The sequence below is a fragment of the Eumetopias jubatus genome, unplaced genomic scaffold, assembly GCF_037043125.1.
Source record: "Eumetopias jubatus isolate StellerSeaLion01/CBP00866 unplaced genomic scaffold, mEumJub1_p1.0 scaffold_10, whole genome shotgun sequence".
In the NCBI taxonomy this organism is placed as follows: Eukaryota; Metazoa; Chordata; class Mammalia; order Carnivora; family Otariidae; genus Eumetopias; species Eumetopias jubatus.
In genome coordinates this window covers 124,695,595-124,720,375 of record NW_028274816.1, presented here as the reverse complement: position 1 = coordinate 124,720,375, position 24,781 = coordinate 124,695,595, and the positions used below count along the sequence as shown (strand labels likewise).

The window sequence follows — 24,781 nt, the reverse complement described above, 5'->3', positions numbered from 1 at the left end:
GGTGAAATTAATTTTAATGTATTTTACTTAACCTAATATACCTGAAATATAACTTCAACATGTAATCAAGATTTAAAAATTTTATATTCTTTTTTCCATACAAAGTCTTTGAAATCCAGTTTGTATTTTACACCTATAATACATCTCAGTTTGTACTAGCCACAGTTGAAGTGCTCAGTAATCACATGTGGCTAGTGGCCATGGTATCAGACCACAGGAGCTCATCACCTGAGAGCTCATTACCTGAGAGCCCTACAGTTAGTTCATGACAGATTATAGTTCCTCCTCTTTGGATGATTTCCTTTTCCAAATTCATTAAGACTTCAGAGTGTAAGGTACAGTGAATGTTGCAATGAACACACTTTATCATAAACTCTAAATACTTACCATTAGGCTGTTTCCAAAAATCAATTCCACCTTCAATAGCTGACTTCCCACGGAGGGGATTCAAGCCCACAGGAGAATATAGTCCTGTAGTTAGTTGGTGGTATGGGTTGAAATCTCGACTCTGCCATTTACTACCGGCGGGGTATTGGGCCAGTTTCATTAGGACTCAGTTTCTTGTCTGCAAAAGGGTGATATTTACAGCACCTACTTCACTTAGGAGGATTAGAGGATATAGGTAAAGTATTTGGAACAGTGCCAGATACCTAATAGATGTTCAATACTTGTTAGCTGTCGTTCCCGTAAACTTGTAGCAGGCCCTGAGGTAAGTCCCAGGAAAACACGAGAAATTCCGAAGAGGCTGAATTCCAGCTCAGGCCACCCCCCACGCAGGGCCTACTCGAGCCGACCCACCAAGTCTCGTTACAAAACGCTCCACTCACCTCTCCCTTCCGCGCTCTTTCCGGTCAAGGCTGGGGCGCCAGGTAACGAAGGCAAACCTGGGGAGACACCTGAGGCCAGGCAACCGAGACAACTTTTCTGACAGGGTGTGAGGGTCGTCCACTGGAAGCGGGAGGGACAGACTTCTTGACTTTCCAGCTACCTGGGTACCCGCCCCGAGGTGAGGCCACAAAACCGGCCCCGGGCCCGGGACGCTTCCAGCCCTCCAGCCCCATCCTGTGCTGGCGGTGGTGGGGGTGTCCGTCGAGAGAGCGCGCGCGACCCGCGGGCCAGTGAGGGCGGGGCATGGCCCCGCCCCCTTCCGTGGGGCTCGAGAGGGGAGCGGACCGCTACGCCGACGTACCCAGGCTTCCGCAGCCAATCCAGAGGCGCGGCGCCTGTTCAAATAAAGACGGCGGGTGAACATGGCGTCTGCTCTTGGGCTTGGGAGGTGATTGATCCGCGCGTTCTGTGGTGAAAATGTGGCGGGTGAAAAAACTGAACGTTAGCCTATCGCCTTTGCCCCAACCGGTGAGCAAGAGAACCTCAGGGACGGAGAGAGCTGGGTCGGGACTTCGAGGCGGGGACGGCGGCAACGCCGAGTGTCCTGGAAAGCTGGGTCCAGCCTGGGGAAGGGGGTGTGCGTGTGGAGTCTATACTGGTCCTGCCGCTTCAGCGCGACTGGGGTGGAAGTCTACTCTTCCTATTGCCCCAGGAGCTTCTTAGGGGAAAAAGGGCCTGACTGGCCCAGCCCAGGCTTTCTCACACTCTCCGCTTTTTCAGGGAAAACCAACTATGAGAACGCCTCTCCGAGAACTTATCCTGCAGCCCGGTGCCCTCACCAGCTCTGGAAAAGGGCCCCCGATATGCTACTCGCCGACCTCATCACTGTGCAAGCCGGGATTGCAGGTGAGATTCGCCTGGCCAGCTTCTCGACTGGGCTCTTTGCCGAGGTCGAGAGCTCAGAGGAACAGAGGGCCAAGGCTGGAACGTAATTAATAACGATAATGAAGTCTTCTGCCTTGGTGACATCCATTTACAGCTATTCAGGCCAACAGAGAGGTGCCCTAGGGTGGTTAAAGGAAATCCACTGAGAACCCAGACCTCTATTTAGCTGTTAGTTTTTATCACCTCCTCCCCCGTTAAACCTTTACCAAACTACTGAGAAACCCTATCACTTTGATTAGTAGTTTCGCCCTAACGTGGGCTCATGCGCAGAGATCAGTCGGTTGCCACTGTCAGGCAACATCCACGTCCATTCCAAGAGGTAGTCAGAACTCTTCCTGGAGTCAAGTTACCCCACTGGAAGGCAGAGTACTTAGGCCGACTTCTTTTAAACTAGCCTCTTGTAGAATTGCCCTCACTGAGTTGTACTTTTGTCAAAAGTTTTGAGAGAAGTAGCCATGTAGAAACTGCTTTTCAGTTGTGGTAAAAACTTGCCAAGGAAGGAGATTGACCTCTCTATAAAATTCCTCAAAGAAATTTCTTTTAGAACTTAACTGCCTGGGATAATTGTCTTCCTGAAGAAATTGCTATCCTTTTCTCTTTCTTTTTGATAAGGAGAACTACAGAGTTTACCGTATTTTCCCTCTTGCTCTGGCTTCTGGAGAGCTCAGGGTCAAATTTGATCATCAGATATATAGCTACTCTTACTCCTTGAAATAGAAAAATTTGCTTCCTTTTTCTTTTTTGACTATGCTTCTGTATCTCATTAACCTTTTCTATTGATCTATCTGTTCTTTTTCATGCAGGCTAAATTATTTGTAATATTTTTATTTTTAGTTATTTTTATTTTTTCTTTGGTGGGCTCCACACCCAAGGTGGGGCTCGAATTCAGGACCCCAAGTTCAAGAGTCGCATGCTCCACTGACTAAGCCATTCAGCTGCCTCTTTGCAGTCTGCATTATTTTTGGAAGGAGATACAATATAAATGAAATACGTTAGAGGAGGAAAGAAGAATATGTAAAAATGGAGACATCCTGAGTAACAGATGTATGAAGGTAGTGGCCTTTCTTGAAAACACTCTTAACACCTACTGGCCAATAGAACTTTCTGGTGGGGTGCAGTCAGTTGAGCATCTGACTCTTGGTTTCAGTTCAGGTCATCATCTCAGGACTGTGGGATTGAGCCCCGTGTTGGCTCTGCATTCAGTGGGGAGTCAGCTTCCCCTCTCCCGCCCCTCCCCCTGCTCTTTCACTCTCATTCTCTCTCTCTCTAAAATAAATAAATAAATCAAAAAAAGAAAACAAACCAAACCTGAAACTTTCTGGGATGTTGGAAATGTTTGATAATATGTGTTGTCCAGTATGGTGGCTATGGGTTATGTGGCTGTTGAGCACTTGAAAGGTGGTTAATATGACTGAGGAACTAAATTTTTAGTTTTATTTATTGTAATTTACCATACTAGTACAGCCTAGGTAAAAAAAAAAAAAAAAGTACCTAGTGGAAACTGATCTTCATAGAGCTTATAGAATTTAATCACAGCCATTAATTAATTAATTAAAAAAATTTTTTAAGGATTTTATTTATTCATTTGAGACACAGAGATATGGAGAGAGAGAAGAGAAAGCATGAGCAGGGAGAGAGGCAGAGGAAGAGGGAGAAGCAGGCTCCTTGCTGAGCCAGGAGCCCGATGTGGGGCTTGATCCCAGGACCCTGGGATCATGACCTGAGCCGAAGGCAGACGCTTAACCATCTGAGCCACCCAGGCGACCCTAATTCATTAATTTTTTTTTGAAGATTTTATTTTAATTTTATTTTTCCCCAACAAAATAACTATTATTTTTGCTTTTTAAAATTTTGATTATTTATGATCATTGTTTGAAACATTTGAACAATATATAAGGAAGAAACTCTGTTTCTGCCATCTTAGGTAACTGTCATATTTGAAAATCCTTTTTTGCATTTCTCTTATTTATTTTTTGAGAGAGAGAGAGAGAGAGCATGCACACACATGCATGAGCAGCAGAGGGAGAGGGTGAGAGAAAATCCCAAGCAGGCTCCACATCCAGTGCAGAGCCCCATGCAGAACTAAATCTCACAACCCTGAGATGAGGACCTGAAGGTAAACCAAGAGTCGGACGCTTAACCAACTGAGCCACGCAGGCACACCTCTTCTTGCATTTCTTTATGTGTATCTGTGTGTGTATGTGTTTACATACACACATGTCCATATATTATTGTAATATTTTTTTATCAAGGCAATTTTTTTTCCTTTTTTCCTCTGCCCCCTGCCCCGTTTTTTGTTTGTTGTTGTTGTTGTTGTTTAGCTCTACTTTTCCTCTCTCTTTTGCCCCTCTTCTGGAATTAATCTTTTCCACACATGCCTTGCCTCTCCCAAGTAACTAATCCATTTTAACATGCTGATTTGTATCCTTTCATATTTTTCTCTGTGTTCTCTTAATAATCAAACATGAATTATTTAATTGATAAGATCACAACATTTAGGCAGTGCTCATTATTTGCAGTAGTTATGTTCTATAGTTTCTGTAAACGCTTAATTATAAATACTGTATTGCTGCTTCTAGAGGAAATACAAGGTTATGTTACTGCAGCCTCTGATCAAACATTGTTTTTAACCAAATAATACCTAACCTTATTTTATGTGTTTTTCTGTTTAAAACACTTTATTTAATATATATTGTTGTTTCATTAACATTGAACTCACAGCCAAGAGCACTCATGCCTAAATGAAGCTTATCCAACACATATAAGGCACATCAGAGCTTTCTGTTTTTTGGGTTTTTTTTTTTTTAAGATTTTATTTATTAGTCAGAGAGAGAGAGAGCAAGTGAGCACAAGCAGGGAGAGTGTGGTAGGCAGAGGGAGAAGCAGACTCCCCACTGAGCAGGGAGCCCAACGCGGGACTCGATCCCAGAACCCCGGATCATGACCTGTGCTGAAGGCAGAGGCTTAACCACCTGAGCCACGCAGGCATCCCACATCACAGCTTTTTTGCACTTAGGAACATTAGCCAGCACTTCAGCACTCAGCATAAAACAGTGAAATTGCCAACAAAAAGGCACAAGAGGGTGCCTGGGTGGCTCAGTCGGTTAAGCGACTGCCTTCGGCTCAGGTCATGATCCTGGAGTCCCAGGATCGAGTCCCACATCGGGCTCCCTGCTCAGCAGGGAGTCTGCTTCTCCCTCTGACCCTTCCCCCTCTCATGTGCTCTCTCTCTCTCTCTCATTCTCGCTCTCTCAAATAAATAAATAAAATCTTTAAAAAAAAAAAAAAGGCACAAGAAATGTGAAAACGTGACGCTAAACAGATCATGAAAAAGGCATTTGTTTACAGTATGATAGCTAAAACAAGAAGGAAAGGGGTACCTGGCTGGCTCTGTTGGTAGAATATGCCACTCTTTTTTTTTTTTAAGATTTTATTTTTTTTTAATTTATTTGTCAATGAGAGAGAGAGAGAGAGAGGGCGAGAGACCGCGTGTGAGCCGAAGCAGGGGGTGCGGCAGGCAGAGGGAGAAGCAGGTTCCCCGCTGAGCAAGGAGCCCAATGCGGGATTTGATCCCCGTTCTGTGGGATCATGACCTCAGTTGAAGGCAGACACTTAACTGACTGAACCACCCAGGCATCCCAGAGCATGCCACTCTTAATCTCAGGGTCCTGAGTTCAAGCCCCACGTTGGGCGTGGAGTCTACTTAAAAAAAAAAAAACAAACCCAAGAAGGCAAAATAATACTTTGTTCAACCTCAGCTTGGATATGTGTTTTAGGCGATTTTTTTTCACTACTCTGTGCATACCCACAAATGATCACAAAAGGCTGCAAGTATTGATTTTGGGGTTACAAATAAATTTTAGTGCATAAGCAAATTTGCAAATAATCCACAAATAATGGGGATCAACTTTACATTTCTCTGTATGTTTCTTTTCTCATTTAACAATGTGGTGCAAATCCCTGTGTCCACTGGTGTAGAAGTAGTTCATGAGATACTATGATATGCGTGAATCATAACTTACTCATAAATGGGCATTGTTTTTCTAATTTTTTTTTTCTACAAGCAATGCTAACATAAATACCTTTGAACATATATTAGGTACTGAGATACGTTTTCAGGAGTAGGATTGTTGAATTGAAGGAAAGGTTTTTTTTTTTTTTAAGATTTAAATTATTTATTTGAGAGAGAGCACAAGCACAGGTGGCGGGTCGGGGCAGAGGGAGAGGGAGAAGCAGGCTCCCCGCTGAGCAGGGAGCCCAATGCGGGGCTCAATCCTAGGACCCTGAGATCATGACCTGACCCAAAGGCAGGCACTTAACTGACTGAGCCACCCAGGCACCACAATATTTTTTTTTAAATTGACATACAGTTGACTTTATATGAGTTTCAGGTGTACAACATAGTGATTCTACAGCTTATGTACATTACAAAAATGCTGGCTTAGATATTTTTAATTTTAATAAATTTTGGCGGATTGCTGTCTAAAATAGCTATTACAGGAGTGCCTGACTGGTTCAGTCAGTAGAGCATGTGACTCGATCTCAGGGTCATGAGTTCAAGCCCCACATTGGGCATGGAGCCTACTTTAAAAAAAAATAAAAAATAAAATAAAATAGCTGTTACAATTCATATTTTCTCCAGCATTATATGAAGATATCCATTTCCTCACATCACCTCCTGTAGTATTGGTTAGAGATCTTTAAAAGTTCAGCCAGTCTGGGGCTCCTTGGTGGCTTAGTCGGTTGAGCGTCTGACTCTTGGTTTGGTTCAGGTTATGATCTCAGTGTCCTGGGATTGAGTCCTTCTCCCTCTCCCTCCCTCTCTCCCTCCCTCTCTTTTTCTTTTTCTCTCTGTCTCAAATACATACATACATCTTAGAAAAAAATTTCAGACAGTCTGGGTGCACCTGGGTGGCTCAGTCAGTTAAGCATCCGACTCTTGGTTTTGGCTCAGGTCGTGATCTCAGGGTCCTGGGATTGAGCCCTGTGTCAGGCTGTGCCCTCAGAGGGGAGTCTGCTGGAGATTTTTTCTCTCTCCCTTCTTTGCCTCCCTTTCCCTGCTCACGCATACATGTGCTTACTCTCTCTCTCTCTCTCTCTCTCACATAAATCCTTAAAACAATTTTCCACATCCTCACCAACACTTGTTATTTTTTGTTTTGTTTTTGATAGTGGCCATTTTAATGGGTGTGAGGTATTATCTCATTGTGGTTTTTATTTACATTTCCCTAATGATTAGTGATGTTGAGCATCTTTTCATGTACTTGTTGGTCATTTGTATGTTTTACTTTGAGAAATGTCTATTTGAGTCTTTTGCCCATTTTTAAATTGGGTTATTTGTTGTTGTTGTTGTTGTTGTAGGAGTTCTTTATATATTCTGGGTATTAACCCCTTACCAGTTTTAAGATTTTCAAATATTTTTTCCTTAAGTGATAAAAAGAATAAATAGAAACTTGTTAAACACAGCAAAAACTGTAAGATGCACTTTTGCCTTTCTCAAAGTCTTTGGTTTGTATATATAGTTTTCTGGGCTATTTAGTGCAGACTGATATGTTTTTTATAACATATCTTCACTTATGTCTTTTATCACAGTAGTGCTCTAACCTTACTAATATTTCTTTTTTTTTTTTTTAAGATTTTATTTGTTTATTTGAAAGAGAGAGAGAGGGAGAGGGAGAGAGAACACAGAGGGAGAGGGAGAAGCAGACTCCACACCGAGCAGGGAGTCCAACATGGGGCTTGATCCCAGGACCCTGGGATCATGACCCAAGCTGAAGGCAGCCACTCAACCAACTGAGCCACCCAGGCGCCCCATAACCTTGCTAATATTTCTTTGTTCTCTTTGTTTGTTTTTGCCTCATAATCTCTTTGCTATCTGCTTTATTTTCTACTTTTCCTTTAAAGTACTTGGAAAGAAAAACTTTTTTTTTTTTTTAAGATTTTATTTATTTGAGAGAGACAGAGATAACAAGAGCGAGCGCAAGTGGGGAAGAAAGAGAGAAGCAGATTCCCCACTGAGCAGGGAGCCCAATGCGGGACTCGATCCCAGGACCCTGGGATCATGACCTGAGCCGAAGGCAGACGCTCAGCTGACTGAGCCACCCAGGCGCCCGGAAAGAAAAACTTTTAAAAAATTGAAATAAAATATGTGAAAGTACATATAATATACAGCTTAACACATTTGTATAAAGCATACCCATCAATGTAACCAACACTCAGTCAGCAAGTTGCCAGAGTATCAGAAGCCCTTTTTAGCTCAACTTTATGTTTTAAAGTTTCATCCACTGCTGTAAATGAGAGATTTCATGTAAGTCTGATTTTTTTTTTTTTTTTTTTTTGGTAAATAATTGGTCTTTCTATCTCAAGCTTCTAAAATAGTTTTATCTTCCTTATATACTTCAGTAATTTTATTTTTCTTATCAATCTTGCTTGGAACTTGGTGAGCCCTTTCAATATACAAACTCTGGTCTTTCTTTACCTCAGAGAAATTTCCTTCTAGTTTCGTTAATTAGTGCCTCCTATAAGTGTTCTCTATTTTCATGGGACTTCTTTTCCTCACATGTTAGGCTTACTAGATTTATCTTCCAATTCTTCTAGCTTTTCCCTAAGATTTACATTTCTTTGTATTTTTGTCTTTGCTTTAAGATATTCTTCCACTTGATTATCCAGGCCAATAATTCCAGCCTCTACTCTGATCATTGTCTTTCAATTCATTTTACTGATTTTTTTTTTATTTAAAAGTATTATTAGGGCACCTTGGGTGGCTCAGTTGGTTAAGCAACTGCCTTCAGCTCAGGTCATGATCCTGGAGTCCCTGGATCGAGTCCTGCATCGTGCTCCCTGCTCGGCTGGAAGTCTGCTTCTCCCTCTGACCCTCCCCCCTGTCATGTGCTCTCTCTCTCTCTCAAATAAATAATTAAAATCTTTAAAAAAAATAAAAGTATTATTAATTCCAGAAAGTCTTTGTGTCTGTGTGTTGTACTTGAATCTTCTTACATTATCATCTTTTTCTTCCACCAGCTGTGTTTTGCTAGGGTCTACTTTTTCTAACTATCTTAGGGTTTGTCCTTTTTCTGGCTACTAGATCTCCTTAAGTACATTCATACTTTCCTTTTCTTGTTCACTGAGTCTCAGGACCAGCAACCCTGCAGGTGGTAGAAGGCACAGTGGTCTTTGTCCCTGTGAACCAGCATATAGGGGGGTTGTCAGTTCTTTACGAGGCACCAGGAAGAAGTCTCTGCTCTTCATTTTCCTCTGCTATAAAGGGTAGAGCTCTTCAAATCCCAAGTGTTAAATGGATTCAACCCATGTGTTCAGGACACCCTCAGCTCTTGAGGCCAGGGAGACTAGGTCACTAGTGTAGGTTGATGTTGCCCTTTTTCCTAGGGTCCATGGATCTCTGTGGGCCCCAGCAAGACATTACACTAACTCTGGTCCCCAATTTCTCATCTATCCCAGAAGAGAGAAAATCTTGGAGCAACTCCAGAGTTTGGCAGAGCTTACCTAGGGATCCTTCCTACCCATTCCTCTAAAAGTGGGTTGGAGTTAGGTTTGGAGATGAGTGGGGTCACATTCAAGCTACCATCTCCCCAGGATATGGATAGATTATCTCAGCCTGGTTTATATTGTAGGCTGGTTCACTTGCAAGGACCTAAGATGGTTTCCCAGCTTTAGTTAGGTTCAGTTTAGGTTTAGTTTAGGGTTTCTTTAGTGAGCAGCAAGGCTTAGCCAAGTTTTTACCTACGCAGAGGTAATGAAAACTTTTCCTTGAGTTCAGACAGTATCCTGTACCCATAACTATATGTTGGGAACCTGAATTGACTGCCTTGGTCAACTACTTTTGTTTTCTTTGTCAGGAAGGCAGCAACACCGCATCTCCACTGGATTTTGTCAATGCCAAGAGGACAGATTCCCCTTCAGAGCAGTTCAGCCATCCCTCAAAGTGGCTAGAAGCTTGTCAACATAAATCAGATGAGCAGCCCCTAGATCTGAATCCCCAAACCAACTCTACTCCCAAAATATCTGAGGAAGCAGTGGATCCACTGGACAACAATGTAGTTAAAACTATGGTCCTTGTACCCTCTCCAGTGGGGCAGCAGCAAGACGTTACACTTGAGGCTCATTTAGATACCGTGGCAGAGACAAACAGCATCTCTCTAGATGAGCCTTTGAGGCCAGGAGATCTGCTAAGAGATGGCATGGCGGCCTGCAAAGAAGACAGCTTTTCAGAAGTTGTTCCTGCTATGCCTGAGAAACCTACATCTCAGCACCCTCCATCCCACATCTTGGAGTGTCTACGAAATCCCTGTTCTGAGCAGCAGCCGCACTGCTCCAGAGAAAGCCTCCGGAGCAGTAGGACTGATGCTGTGGCTGAGGACTTACTCCCTTCTGAAAGTAATATCTTCTTGCCTTCCTCCAGGCTCTGGCTCTCCCCTTCAACTGCCTTAGCAGCAGATTTCCCGATTAGTCACGTGGACCCAGGGGAGGAAATTGTAGAGCACAGATCTGTAGAGGAAAAAGAACTTAGCTTTCCCGCACTCCCTGAGAAGGCTGAATTAGGAGATCAAGCACTTGTCTCAAATATGGAAGCTACTCCATCCATGTGCCTGACCCCAAATCCAGGAGAAATGGAATCCCAGGCAACTCCAGGCCCAGCAGTAGAAGATGCTAGTAGGGTTCTCATCTCTGATACAGGGTCTTGGATGTCCCCACTGGCCTGGCTGGAAAAAGATGTAAATACTTCAATCATGCTGGAAAATCTCCGCCAGAGTTTATCCCTTCCCTCTATGCTTCGAGATGCTGCGATTAGCACTACCCCTTTCCCTACTTGCTCGGTGGGGACTTGGTTTACTCCCCCAGCAGCACAGGAAAAGAGTACAAACACCTCCCAGACAGGCTCAACAGGTATCAAGGATGGTACTTCTGAGACAGAGCACCTCCTATGGGGGTAAGTGTCCCTGTATCTTTCTGCCTCCTGGACTCCATTAACCTGGACCGGCTGCTCCCATCCCTTCCCCTTTCTTTCTTCTCATGTTCTTTTGCTGCAGCAACCATCCTCCGGATCTGACTGCCTTATCTCGACATGACCTAGAAGATAACCTGCTGAGCTCTCTTGTCATCCTGGAGGTTCTCTCCCGCCAGCTGCGGGACTGGAAGAGCCAGGTGACTGTCTCTCCCTCAGAAGTTCAGGACAGTAGCACACAGACTGACACATCTCCCAGTGGGGTAAGAAGGTTCTTCCCAGTGGGCCCTCTTCTTTAAAATATGTATAAAAGCTGAGGATCTGGAAAATCCCTTAAAGCTGTGGGTACTCATTATACCCCTGGGCTATATCACAATTTTCCAAGGGAATATAAGCAAGGAAAGTTTTAAAGCAATCAGTTTCTAGATCTTCATCTTCCACATGTACTCTGGACTAATTTTTTTTCTTTCCTACTTCCCCATTCTCAATGGCCCTTGCCTACTTTACTAAAGAGCAGCGTATTCACTACCTATCCTGAATCTTACATTGTCAAGGAATAGCAATCAAAGGACAATAGAAAATCTTTGTGTACATGCAGAGAAAGCAAATGGCTGCAATGATAATGTGACACATCATTTTTGCCTGCTTTCAACAAAATTGAAGGAAGACTTTAGTTATGTTTGTGGATCATTAAAAATTTTGACAGGGCGCCTGAGTGGCTCAGTTGGTTAAGCGAGTGCCTTCGGCTCAGGTCATGATCCTGGAGTCCTGGGATCGAGTCCCACATCGGGCTCCCTGCTCAGCAGGGAGTCTGCTTCTCCCTCTGACCCTCTTCCCTCTCGTGCTCTCTCTCTCTCAAATAAAGAAAATCTTAAAAAAAAAAATAAAATAAAAATTTTGACAGAGGTTCACTATTGAGATTTTTGGCATGTATTTCCAAAGGAGTGCCTAGAATTGGGTGACATGCCCTCTTCTCTTCCTCCATTCCTGCTCATTCCCATTATTTATGTGAAGCAGATTCTCAGTGCTTACATCTATAAGAAAGGAAAATCAGCATAGAATTTTTGCTGAGCCATGTCTTAGTGTAGGAATTACAGTAATCCACAGACACATGAACTAATAAGGGGAGGGAAGCACTACCCTTTTTATTAATAGATGATTCCCAATAAAATTTTACTGGGTAAAATAGACTTCTGTTGTTGCAGAGATATTGATTAATGATAGACTTTAAATATATTATAGATTTAAAATATATTACATGAGGATAAAATTCTGAGAGTGAAAATACAGGTTCAAGGAGGAAAAGGGATGATAAAAAATTTGACTTTTTTTAAAAAAAGTTTATTTATTTGAGAGGGAGAACGCACACACCCGCAAAGCGGCAGAGGGAGAGGGAGGAGAGAAGCAGACTCCCCGCTGAGGTTGGAGCCCAACACAGGGCTTGATCTCACCACCCTGAAATCCTGACCTGAGCTGAAATCAAGAGTTGGACGCTTAACCAACTGAGCCACCCAGGGGCCCCCAAATTTCTGACTGTTAAGAGGAGCTTCTTTGTGCATTTTTTAAAAAGATTTATTTGAGAGAGAGAGTGCAAGTGGGCAGGGGCAGAGGAAAAGGGAGAGAGAGAATCCTCAAGTGAACTCCCCACTGAGTGCAGAGCCCCATGTGGGGCTCGATCCCAGGACCCTGAGACCATGACCTGAGCCGAAATCAAGAGTTGGACACTTAACTGAGCCACCCAGGGGCCCGTTTATGCATTTTTAAAAAAATATTTATTTATTTGAAATAAAGAGCGAGCAAGAGAGCAGGAGCAGGGGAGCAGAAGGAGAGGGAGAAGCAGGCTCCCGGTGAGCAGGGAGCCCGATGCGGGGCTCGATCCCAGGACCCTGGGACCATGACCTGAGCCAAAGGCAGATGCTTAACCAACTGAGCCACCCAGGGGCCCCTGTTTATGCATTTTTTAATGTCATCAAATAGGTATTAAATATTGATAGTTTGAGGGGCGCCTGGGTGGCTCAGTCGTTAAGCGTCTGCCTTCGGCTCAGGTCATGATTCCAGAGTCCTGGGATCGAGCCCTGCATCGGGCTCCCTGCTCGGCGGGAAGCCTGCTTCTCCCTCTCCCACTCCCCCACTTGTGTTCCTGCTCTCGCTAACTCTCTCTCTCTGTCAAATAAATAAAATCTTTAAAAATAAATAAATAAATAAATAAATAAATAAATATGGCATGTGTTGTATTTATACCATTGGATATATTTAAGAGTGATTTAACAGTTTTATTCCAAACTATCTATTTATTTATTTATTAAGATTTTATTTATTTGAGAGAGAGTGAGTGAGAGATCATGCTGAGCGGGGAGCCTGATGTGAAGCTCAATCCCATGACCCTGCGATCATGACCCTAGCTGAAGGCAGACGCTTAACCGACTAAGCCAGGCACCCCTCAAACTATCAATATTTATAACGGTTGAAGTTATAGCCTTTGTAACATTTTAAACTTAAAGAGTACTCAGTCTTTCAAAGTTATTCTGCGAGATAGGAGAAGAAAACAGTTTAAAGACCACTGTTCTAGAGGACTCTGGTTGTGACAGCACAGGCTGAGGAAGAAAGGGAATTGTGTCCAGGGAAGGAATTGAGAGCTTCAGTCTTGTGGCCTTTGAGGTAATGTGTGGGCTGCTAAGAAGAGATGGTCTCCAAAGACCCAAAGACCTGGGGTTGAAAATATCCTCAACATAATGACTTTACCTTCTGCCAAAATCCTGACCTCATTCCCCATCCCTGAGTTGGCCTCGTACCCTCCTTCCCTGAAGCTTGCCAAATCCCTTTGGAGGCCACTGAGCCAGAGCCAAAGAGGGGCAGTGACAGCACCTGACGCCATTCCCCATCACAGTGCCCTGTCCTTGCCACTTGGCTGCCTCCTTCACACTAATCTCATCACTTGCCTGACCGCCCAGCTCTGAGCAGCATGCGTGCCCTGTCTGGGGGCTCATGGAGCCCTGCGTGCCTTACCGCACAGTGCAGTGGGGAATAATGGCCACTCTACGGGGGAGGGGAGCAGTGAACTCCACAAGCTCTGTCCCCTTAAATCCAGACTGCTGTGACGTCGTGACTCAGCACTGCTTCTCCAGCAGGTGTTGTCTCAGATGACGGCTCCCTGCTTTTCTCTCAGAACTTAAGTCTCTGTATGGCTGCTGTCTTGAGATCATACTTCTCCACTCTACATAAAATACTAATTTTTATCTGCATGAAGATAACACATAGCCAGAGAACGAGAAAATAAAAATGACTAAGAAATATTTGAGAAGGTTACTGGGAATCAAGAGAATTGCAAATCAGAACAATGAGATGCTATTTTTGTCTCATGAAATGGCAAAAAATAAAATAGATGATGCTGTAAGTATTGTCCCATTGTCAGTAGGGTGTATAAATTGGTTCAGCCTTTTTTGAAAGTAGTTTAAGGAAGACCCTTAAAGCAATTCAAACTTTTTGACCCAGTAGTTCTACTTCTAGGGATGTATCCTAAGGGTAAAAAAAATGCTGCATAAAGACAGTAGCCTTTTTCAAAAATGATGAAAGAATGTAATGAAAAATAATGGTATACCATAAGATGGGATATTCTGCAACCTAATTTTAAAGTATGCTTATGAAGAGTTTTTAATAACATGGAAAGGAAGTATAACATAAGTCATGGTTTCTAAAGAAAGGAAATCAGAGTTCAGATAATTTCTGAGAGGCTTTGAGGTGAGGTAAAGTATCAGTAGAAGTTAAAAATGAGTGGTACTCTAATAGGTCCCCCTAAAACAGATGTTCCAGTCTCAGGCTATTTGAGTGAAGAGAGTGAATATAAATTCAGGGTTAAATAACAGTATAATAAAATTAAGTAATAAAAGCAGGACCCCACGTTTATGTTATAATCTCAGTTGTGATTTTCTTTTTCCTTTTTTTTTTTTAAGATTTTTATTTATTTATTATCTCTCACAGAGAGAGAGCGCGAGAGCAGGAACACAAGCAGGGGGAGTGGGAGAGGGAGAAGTAGGCTTCCCACTGAGTAGGGAGCCCGATGCGGGGCTCGATCCCAGGACCCTGGAATCATGACCTGAGCCGAAGGCAGATGCTTAACGACTGAGCCACCCAGGCACCCCAATCAGTTGTGATTTTCTTAAGCATTACTGTCTTTCATCATACCTAAAACACTGTCAATATTAAGATGCATCCCAATTTCAGTGGCATTAGCGTATAAAAGATAATCATCTTAGAATTTATTGAATATGGTAGTTTTTTTTTAATATTTTATTTATTTATTTGACACAGAGAGAGCATAAGCAAGGGGAGCGGCAGGCAGAGGGAGAGGGAGAAGCAGGCTCCCCACTGAGGAGGGAGATGCGAGACTTGATCCCAGAACCCTGGGATCATGACCTGAGCCGAAAGCAGACGCTTAACCAACTGAGCCACCCAGATGCCCTGAATATGGTAGTTTCTAAATCAGTTGTCTGCAACTTTTTTTTTTCTCCTTGACACCTGAGGGAAGTAATATACTCCTCAGTTACAGCAAATCCTTATAGCAAAAAAATCTCTGGTGTGGGGTTTTATCGAAATCTTTTGGGGTAGTTGCTGTACTGTTGGTTAAGAATCATTGCTGCAGGGGTGCCTGGGTGGCTCAGTCGGTTAAGCGACTGCCTTTGGCTCGGGTCATGATCCCGGGGTCCTGGGATCAAGCCCTGCGTCAGGCTCCTTGCCCTGCGGGGAGCCTGCTTCTCCCTCTCCTCCCCACTTGTGATCTCTCTCACTATCTCTGTCTCTCTCTCTCTCAAATAAATAAATAAAATCTAAAAAAAAAAAAAGAATCATTGCTCCAGGGACCCCTGGATGGCTCAGTCGGTTAAACGTACAACTCTTGATTTCGGATCAAGTCATGATCTCAGGGTCCTGGGATAGAGTCCTGTGTCTGGCTCTGCACTCAGTGGAGAGTCTGCTTGACCCTCTCCCTCCCCCTCTGCCCCTCTCCCCTCTCATGCTTGCTCCCTCTCTCTCTCTCTCAAATAAATAAAATCTTGGAAAAAAAAAATCATTGCTCCAGGTGGTGAAATTATTAATGGCTTCTTTTTCCATTTTATATTTACAATAAACACATGTCATCCTTATAGTTAGAAAAAAAGTTATTTTGAAAAGAAATTTTTTATGTACCTCTGGATTTTTTTCTGACTTGGCTTCACTGAGCTGTGAGCCTTGTTCCTGCTTTTAATCGGAGAGGTTCCTGGACTTTGGTGGGTGGGAGGGGGAATGTGGTGCTGGTGGTGCATGTTGCCTATGCAAAGGGCACAACTGTTTCTCTGACTAGATAAGTAAGAAACCTCAGCATCTTCAGGAGAGCCAAGAGATTGCACAGGCTCTGCAGCAGGCCAGGAATGTCATGGTAAGTATTGACTGACCTTATACCATCTCTGGGTCTCCTGTGAAGATCAAGAATGGAGAATCCTGGGTGGTTAGCAGATGGTGATATCTTCTCCCTATTGGGAGCTTGGAAATGGGATCAGTGGTTTCCCCTCCCAGCGTCCTTGCTTACTTCCTGCTTAGTGACTTTATTTGATCTCTGATCTAACCTATCCACCTTTCCCTCTACAGCAGTCATGGGTGCTGGTTTCTAAAGAGCTGATATCCTTGCTTCATCTATCTCTGTTGCACTTGGAGGAAGATAAAACTACCGTGAGTCAGGAGGTAAGCAGCATGAAGGTGAAGGCAGGGGCCTTTGGTGAGACTGAAAGTCCCAAAAAGAACCAGATGTGGTGTCTGATTCTTACCTCGTAGTCTCGGCGTGCAGAAACCCTGGTCTCCTGCTGTTGTGACGTGTTGAAGAAATTGAAGGCAAGGCTCCAGAGCCTCAAAGCAGAAAGGGAGGAGGCAAAGCACAAAGAGGAAATGGCCCTCAGGGGCAAGGATGCGGTAAAGTGCCAGGCCTTTGTTCCCGGGTGTGGGAGGTCTCTTCCTCAGGGTTCCTGCAGGAACACAAATTCGCTTGAGACACAGATGGGTGGCCTAAGAACTGCCTGCCCTGGGGAATAATGAACTAAACTCCTGGTGTGGTGGAGAGTTAGGGCTTTTTGTGCTCTTTTGCCCCTCTGCCCACCTCTTCCCTCAATAGGCCGAGGCTGTGCTAGAGGCCTTCTGTGCACATGCCAGCCAGCGCATCAGCCAGCTAGAACAGGACCTGACATCCATGGGGGACTTCAGAGGCCTTTTGAAGGAGACCCAGACCCAACTGGTAATTTGAAGGCATTCTCTTTCCTGGGGTTCATGCTGAACAGTGGGAGGATGGCCATATACCCCCACTTTGTTGTATCCAGAGGGAAGGGGCCCTCTCTATAGGCAATCCTTCTTGTGTAGGTAGGGCTTCATGCTGAGCAAGAAGAGGTGGCTCAGCAGACAGTGAGTCTGACTTCAAACTTACAACAGGACTGGATATCCATGCAATTGGATGTGAGTATTTGGGGCCATTATATCACTCCTTCTTGACTCACAGCCAGCCCTATTAGGAGCCTTGCCTCAAAGGTGCTCTCCTGACCTGCTTGCTTCCCCTGGTAGTATGTAACATGGACAACCTTGCTGAGCCGGTCTCAACAACTCACAGAGAAACTCAAAGCCAAGAGTCGGCAGACCCTGCAGGAGCGTGATGCTGCAGTTGAGGAAAAGCAGCAGGTATAAACCAGGAGTGGGGACTTCTTAGGCCTGCTTTCCTCCTCCTCCGCAGAAGGCCTTTCTAATGAGTGGTATCATTAGCCTCTTACCCTGGACCTGTCCTTTTTCTACTCTGTGGGTTTGGAGACCAGCTAAGTCCCTTCACTGTAGATGGCCTTGGGCCCAGTTGTTTTCTTTGCTCTTCAGCACCTTCAGCTACTTTTCTCCTCTTTCTACTTTTTACTGGGGACCTTATTTCTGCAGTGTTGCTGCCCAGGAGCAAGGTGCTTTGCTGTTCCGTCCAGAAAGAGAAGCTGGGCTGAGTCCTAGGATTCCTGATTCGGAAAGAACCATAGGAGAAAAATCTGTCTTTTCTTCCTAGGTTTCCAGGGAGCTGGAACAAGCTACTACCCATTTAGAAGACTGCAAAGGCCGAATAGAACAACTGGAGTTGGAAAACAGTCGCCTAGCAACAGGTAGGGGTGTGTGTGTGTGTGTGTGTGTGTGTGTGTGTGTGTGTGTGTGTGTGTGTGTGTACGTCTGTCCGTACACGCACAAGCACTTGTGCCCCACTGAAGCTTGGGGTGTGGCAGTAGAGCGAGGATGTGCTCTAGAGCATTTGTTTCAGAACCGAAGAACGGGGAGATTTCGGCCTGTCTACATGGTGTCATTAGGATACTTTTGGTTTAGATCTCCAGGCTCAGCTTCAGAGTCTGGCCAGCCTGGAGAGTCAGCTAAAAGAGCTACAGAATCAGCATGCCCATTGCACCCAGGACCTGGCCATGAGGGATGCATTGCTCTGCCAGCTTACCCAGAGCAGTGAGGAGCAGGCTATTCAGTGAGTTACCATTGGGTTACCGTGGCAGCCGGCGCCCCGGATGTAGGACTGCTGAGATTTAATATAAGGTCTCTGGCAGATGGCAAAAGGAAGAGGTGGCACTAAAACACATGCAGGCAGAGTTGCAGCAACAACAAACTGTCCTGGCCAAGGAGGTGCAAGACTTGAAGGAGACCCTGGAGGTGAGGAACGTGGCTGGGCGCAGGGGAGCCGGTAGCAGCGCGACTCTTACCCGATGCTATGGAAGTGAGGTTTAGACTGGGGACCAGGAAAAGCCTCTCTTCCCAGGGCTCTACAATTTCCTGCTTAGCCTCATTTCCCTATCTCCCTCTCCCCTCCTTGCCTCCCTTCCTTTTCCTGTGTCCCTAGTTTGCAGACCAAGAGAATCAGGTTGCTCACCTAGAGCTGGGCCAGGTGGAGTGTCAGTTGAAAACCACACTGGAAGCACTCCGGGAGCGCAGTCTGCAGTGTGAGGACCTCAAGGACACTGTGGAGAACCTCAAGTAAGATTTCTACCTTTCTGTGCTTCACCTACTAAGTATAAACACTTCGAGAAGCTAAAGTCTCCAAGAAGGAAACTGTGACAGGGTCCAAGAACCTCTTGTTTTCCTCTTTTTTTTTTTTTAAGATGTTATTTATTCATTTGAAAGAGAAAGTGAGAGAGAGAGAACGAGAGCACAAGATGGGGGAGAACTAGAAGGAGAGAGACAAGCAGACTCTGCACTGAGTGCAGAGCCCAATGCAGGGCTTGATTCCAGGACCCTGAGATCATGACCTGAACCAAAATCAAGAGTCAGACGCTCAACTGTCTGAGTCGCCCAGGCGCCCCTTGTTTCCCTCTTTGAATGAACTCTGTGTGGGGATTTGGGAGAGGAGTTCAGAGAGGGTTGCCTGGTCTTTAGCTGTTTTCTCTGTTTCTTCCTTATTTCAGGGCTAACCTGGCTAGCACCATAGCAGAGAACCAGGAACAACACGTGGAGAAGACACGCCAGTATTCCCAAGAGCTAGGGGCACTGACTGAGCAACTACAGAGACTCACCTTCTTCCTACAGGCAAAACTAAAGGAGAAGGTAGGATCCGGGGATTCCTTCTCTTCCTTTCCAATCATATCTTCAAACAAAGACAATTTTATTCCTTCCTTCCCAATCTGTAGATCTTTTATTTCCTTTTCTTGTTCTATTACATTAGCGAGAACTTCTACCACTATGTGGAAAAGGAGGGTTAAAAGGGGACATCCTTGCCTCGTACCTGATCTTAGAGGGAAAGCTTGGACTTTCTCACCATTAACTATGATGTTAGTTGCAGGCTTTTGTAGGTTGAGGAAGTCTCTATTCCTAGTTTATGAGAGTTTTTCTAGTTGTATCTTTATTGTATAGAATGGTCTTCCTAAAACACTACTCTTCTTCCATCTCTGACCTTCACTGACTTTCAGTCACCTTCAGGACTTCATCCTGTCCTTCAAACTTTTCTTCATCTGTCTCCTGCCTCTCTCTTATGAGCCCTTTACTCCAACGAGATTGCCTGTATACAACATACATGCCCCATCTCTAATCATACCTGGGCTTGGGCTGTTACCACACCCATTTTCCTCTGTCTTCAAACTGGAAATACCTTTTCCTTTCCTTATCCTCCCTGTTTCACCTTCTTTGAATTGTTCCAGAATCACAGGGACTCATTGATCTCCTGCTATAGTCCTCATGAACTTACTCTCCTTTTGCACTTGCATTAGTTTTCCTCAGATGTCTATTCTCTTCAACTAGATTATGTTTAAAGAAAGCAGATGGGATGCCTGGTTGGCTCCGTCAGTTAAGCATCAGACTTATTTCAGCTCAGGTCATGATCTCAGGGTCATGAAATCAAAGCCCCACGTTGGGCTCCACATTCAGTGGGGAGTCTACTGGAGATTTTCTCTCTCTCCCTCTCCCTCTGTCTCTTCCCCCGCACTTGCTCGTGCTCTTTCTCTTTCTCTCTCAAATAAATGAATAAATATTAAAAAAAAATTAAGCAGAAATTTGGCCTTGCTTCTTTGGCTTTCCCACAGTGCACACTACACAATAAATTGTTGATATCTTTCAGAATAGTTAATTAGCTTATTCAACATTGAGAGGTACAACCAGGGTCCTGAAATTTGGAAGTGCTTATGATCTGACCCTAGTGTATGCTGAGCACAGGAAATATGAAAGAATCCACAGTCCTGCAGGGAAGATAGGTATAAACTTGACATCTTGACTTGTGATCATGATAGAGGTCTGTGTGGAGAAAGCATCAGCTACCTCTGAGAGTTAGCATGTCTTCTCAAAGCAAGTGATCCTTGGGCAGAGTCTTGAGGTTTGGAAGTTTGTAGGGCAGGGTGGGGGAGGCGGGGTTATATAGGAAGGTGTACTAGGCAAAGGGAATGGTCTATGAAAGTCAGAGAGGCACTGTGTGTACTTTTTTGTAGTTTCTACCTTGTAACATGACCTGGGTTAGGTGCTGGGGCTACAGGTAAACAAGGCAAGGCCCTGCTCATATGGAATTTGGCAAGTTTGGGGTCTGGGAAGTAGCTCTTCAGTATAGGAGCTATATGGGGCAAGAATGACAAGGAGACAAGACTAGAGAAGTAGACAGGAGCCCTGAAGGCTTGAATTAACATCAGTTATGGAAGGGGTAGACTGGGTGAATTCACTACGTATTTAGAAAATAGAAGTAATAGAACCTGGTGACCAGTTTGGTGTAGGAGTAAGGTGGAAGAGTAATTGATGATCTCTAGATTGCTGGAAAGATGATGATACTTTCTAGAACTGGGGGTGGCACACTTTTCTTATAAAATACAATATAATATTTTCAGCTTTTTGAGCCACGTTGTCACTGTCTTAACTACTCAACTCTGCCTTTGTAGCTCAAGAGCAGCCATAGACAGTATGTAAATAAATGTGTATGGCTGTATTTCAATAAAACTTTATTTACCAAAACAGGTGGCAGGCCAGATTTGAACTGCAGGCTGTCATTTGCTGCCCTCCCAACCCCCCGGTCCTAGGATCGTAAATACAGGAGGAGGAACAGATTTTTGGTGTGATGGGACAGGGAAAATGGTGAGGTCAGCCTTATACATATTACATTTCAGGTGAACTATGGAGCATTCTGGTAGATTTTTCACAGGCAGTTGAGCCTTTGGGTCTGGAGATTGGAAAAATAATACACTTGAGAGAGAAAGATTGAAAGGTCATCCACGTAGTAGTGGATGTTTTTGTGGAGTTTCCAAGGCAAGGCCACCCAGGGAATGGATTAGAGTATAAAGAAGGCCAAGGATGAACCAGGAGTCCAACAGTTTAAGGAAGGACCTGTGGATAGAGAGAATAAATAGAAAGGTATGAGGCCTGCGTATGAAGGAAAGAGTCATGTTCCAGAAGCTGAGAAAAGGAAATTTCTAAAAGAAGAACATGGTCATTGATTATCAAATAGGTAAAACAAGAGCTGAAACGTGTCTGTTGAATTTGAAAGTAAGGATGCTATTGGTAAACCAAGCAAGAGTTTTGGTGAAATGGCGAGGCAGAAGACTTGAGTGTAGGGGGCTAGGTAGTCAATAGATGGTGACAATTTTAGGCGGGAAATGTAGGCTTCTTTATCTTTTTCTTAATCTGGAGGGGAAAGAGAAAAGGCAGCTTAAAAATGGGATTTAAGTTGGGCGCCTGGGTGGCTCAGATGGTTAAGCGTCTGCCTTCGGCTCAGGTCATGATCCCAGGGTCCTGGGATCGAGTCCCGCATCAGGCTCCCTGCTCCTTGGGAGCCTGCTTCTCCCTCTGCCTCTCTCTCTCTCTCTGTCTCTCATGAATAAATAAATAAAATCTTTAAAAAAAAATGGGATTTAAGAAGGTTTCTGTGTTTAATTGTTGTTATTTTAGTGAGAGAATTAAGTTCAGGGAAAGGAGCTAATTGAGAAGGTGCTGATAGAGAAAAAAGGGAGTAGATAGAACAGCTTTCCAGAGGAGGTGGCTGGTGGGTACCTGGAAGTTCAGGAAATCACTAACCCTGAAGAGCAGCTGGTCATGTTTCTCCTTTACCCTTAGGCTGAACCAGAGACCCCCCTTGTAAGCACAGCCTGTGCTCCTGCCCAGGAATACCCTCCGCCTACTGGCAGCGCCTTCTTGGGAAGCGTCTTGACAGCAATGGCAGATGAAGGTTAAAGGCCCTGGGATTTAAGGGCGGGAGAGTTGTGGCCCTGCCCCTCCTATCTTCATCTGTTGAAGATGCCCACCAGCAGACTTCTCTCTCCCTGGCTTCTGTTATGACAGACCCTTGACCGGGTCACCAGTGGGACCCTCTACCTTGGTTGGTTTTTGTTTTAGAGCCAGAAGCAGCTCCTGTGCCCTTGCTTGGAAGTGACAAGAGTGCTTTCACCCGAGTAGCATCAATGGTTTCCCTTCAGCCTACAGGTTAGGATGGGCTCCAGGGATCCTGCCTCATTTCTAGATCTGGTACTAATGATAAAGAGTAAAGCAGTGAGAAGTAATTTGCTCTAAAAACCTCAATTTTATGTGGGCTTATTTTATTTCTGCCTTTTGGGATCTACAGTGTTCCAGAAATTCAAATCGTATGGGTGGGGAACATGGATAAGAGTTGTGGTGATGATGGCTACACACACTTCTGTCCAGAGCCAAAGGGCTCTGCCTCTAGCTAGGACTTGCTCTTTCAGAGATCCCCGGCATGGAGAAGAGCCTGGCAGAAATGGGTACAATGACTCTGGAGCTTCAAAGCCTGTGTTCCCTGCTGCAAGAGTCTAAAGAAGAAGCCATCAGGACTCTGCAGCGAAAGATGTGAGTGGAGGGCAGTCTTGATTAGAGAGGGCAGGTCAGGTGAGACACTCCTTATGTCAAGGGCCCAGCCAGCGCCCGAGAGGACAGAAATAATGCTGAATTATTCCCTCCCCTAGTTGTGATCTGCAGGCTAGGCTACAGGCCCAGGAAGAACAGCATCAGGAAGCCCAGAAGGCAAAGGAGGCAGACATAGAGAAGCTGAACCAGGCCTTGTGCTTGCGCTACAAGGTGAAGGAGGGGCCTAGAAGTGGGGCGATGAAGAACTGGGGCAGCTCTACTGGCCCACTGGGAGCCATGGTCTCTCCAGGAATCTGGGTGGTGGGGATTTTCCAATCATTGCCCTAGTTTTGCCCTTTCTGGGGTCAGACATTTCACATGTTTGGGAATTAGCTATGGGCTGACCCATCTCCCAGGCTGACCTAGAAGTCAGGAACTCTGGCAGAACTCTCTCAACACTGAAATGTGCCTTGCCTGACATAGCCCTAGAGGAAGAATGGAGTGTTATCAATTGGTATTATTGGAGCTGAACATGGGTCAGACACTAAATCCTATCTCCTGGCAAGGGCTGCTAAGAAGCTAGCTCTCTCAGTGCTTCTTACCTCCCTTTCCCTCACAGAATGAAAAGGAGCTCCAGGAAGTGATACAACAGCAGAACGAGAAGATCCTAGAGCAGATAGACAGGAGTGGCGAGCTCATAGTACGTTCACTATGATGCCTTGCCCTCTGCCTTCTGTGTCTCTGATGGCTAGAATCTCATATTCGGTGGGAATTGGATCCCTGGTCTACCCTTGTTCACCACATGGGATAAGAAGGGTAGAGAGGCCCTTTGAGAGCTACCGGATACCTCTCCATTCTCATCCCCAGAGCCTTAGAGAGGAGGTGACCCAGCTCACCCGCTCACTTCGGCGTGCGGAGACAGAGACTAAGGTGCTGCAAGAGACCCTGGCAGGTCAGCTGAACCCTGACTGTCAGCCTATGGCCACTAACTGGATCCAGGAGAAAGTGTGGCTCTCCCAAGAGGTGAGCGGTGACTCAGAGTTAGCAGAGGAGCTGGGCAGCTGGCGGGAACCCTAGGTTGTGCCTCTACTGATCTGGATATATCTACAGGTGGACAAGTTGAGGGTGATGTTCCTGGAGATGAAAAATGAGAAGGCAAAACTCATGGTCAAGTTCCAGAGCCATGTAAGAATTCCCATGCCATTCTAGGGCCATTTCCCACTACTACTAGCAAGTGCTCTGCCATATTTTCTTTGCCACACAAGCTATGCTGTTCTTCTGAGTGTAGAACTTAATGCAACCTGTTTGTTTTCTAGAGAAACATACTAGAGGAGAATCTTCGGCGCTCTGACAAGGAGTTAAAGAAACTAGATGACATTGTTCAGCATATTTATGAGGTAAAGGAGGGAGGGAGTTGATGCAGCTAAGGCACCTGGCATAGGCTTGGCCCCAGGAAGTACTCATGAGCATCGCTCTGGTTCCCAGCCTGTGCTGAGCATTGGGCCTGACTCACTGTTGCAGGCTTCTCTGTGGCTTCTGCTTTCTCCCCTCTGACTCAGTTGGTGCTTCCTGGGGCTGGGAGCCTTGGACTTGTGACCCTGAGATGCCTTTTATGCCTCTTCCCAGACTCTGCAGTCCATCCCAGAGGTTGTGAGGGGTTGCAAGGAGCTACAGCGATTGCTGGAATTTCTGAGCTAAGAAGCTGAAAGCTGGAATCTCTTTTTCACCCCTTTTTACCTGCAATACTCC

General features: G+C 44.9%; 1 protein-coding gene and 1 long non-coding RNA gene across 5 annotated transcripts in view; one reads left to right on the top strand and one right to left on the bottom strand.

The window, feature by feature from the left end:
- LOC114213751 (uncharacterized) overlaps positions 1 to 1,124 on the bottom strand; it is a 32,128-nt gene extending 31,004 nt beyond the window's left edge. Inside the window, exons 1-2 of one of the 2 annotated variants that reach the window (XR_003610268.2) lie at positions 828 to 1,124; positions 388 to 565 (exon numbers count right to left, since the gene is read on the bottom strand). This is a non-coding gene — a long non-coding RNA (uncharacterized LOC114213751). The remainder of the gene's footprint in view (positions 1 to 387; positions 566 to 827) is intronic. The other variant, XR_003610267.2, reaches the window with a different exon arrangement.
- A 121-nt stretch (positions 1,125 to 1,245) lies between these two features.
- Positions 1,246 to 24,781, top strand: SPAG5 (sperm associated antigen 5). 3 transcript variants are annotated; one of them, XM_028109451.1, is made up of 24 exons: positions 1,246 to 1,356; positions 1,609 to 1,734; positions 9,630 to 10,720; positions 10,821 to 10,935; positions 16,071 to 16,145; positions 16,355 to 16,447; positions 16,538 to 16,672; positions 16,872 to 16,991; positions 17,114 to 17,206; positions 17,312 to 17,425; positions 17,787 to 17,880; positions 18,095 to 18,242; positions 18,322 to 18,424; positions 18,612 to 18,745; positions 19,174 to 19,312; positions 22,289 to 22,400; positions 22,568 to 22,654; positions 22,915 to 23,035; positions 23,152 to 23,263; positions 23,652 to 23,732; positions 23,900 to 24,055; positions 24,143 to 24,217; positions 24,349 to 24,429; positions 24,659 to 24,781. In XM_028109451.1, the coding sequence occupies exons 1-24, from the start codon at positions 1,306 to 1,308 to the stop codon at positions 24,728 to 24,730; spliced, it is 3,528 nt and encodes a 1,175-aa protein (XP_027965252.1). In that variant the 5' UTR covers positions 1,246 to 1,305; the 3' UTR covers positions 24,731 to 24,781. The 3 variants fall into 3 exon arrangements, with proteins under 3 accessions (XP_027965252.1, XP_027965251.1, XP_027965253.1); XM_028109450.1 differs by having other exon boundaries at positions 10,821 to 10,998; XM_028109452.1 differs by lacking the exon at positions 1,246 to 1,356 and having other exon boundaries at positions 1,654 to 1,734; positions 9,634 to 10,720; positions 10,821 to 10,998.

Coding starts and splice junctions, on each gene's coding strand:
- SPAG5 (XM_028109450.1), top strand. CDS start 1,306: ATGTGGCGGGTGAAAAAACTGAACGTTAGCCTATCGCCTTTGCCCCAA. Junction 16,992..17,113: donor AGGAGACCCAGACCCAACTG/GTAATTTGAAGG, acceptor CTTCTTGTGTAG/GTAGGGCTTCATGCTGAGCA. Junction 23,733..23,899: donor ACAGGAGTGGCGAGCTCATA/GTACGTTCACTA, acceptor TCTCATCCCCAG/AGCCTTAGAGAGGAGGTGAC.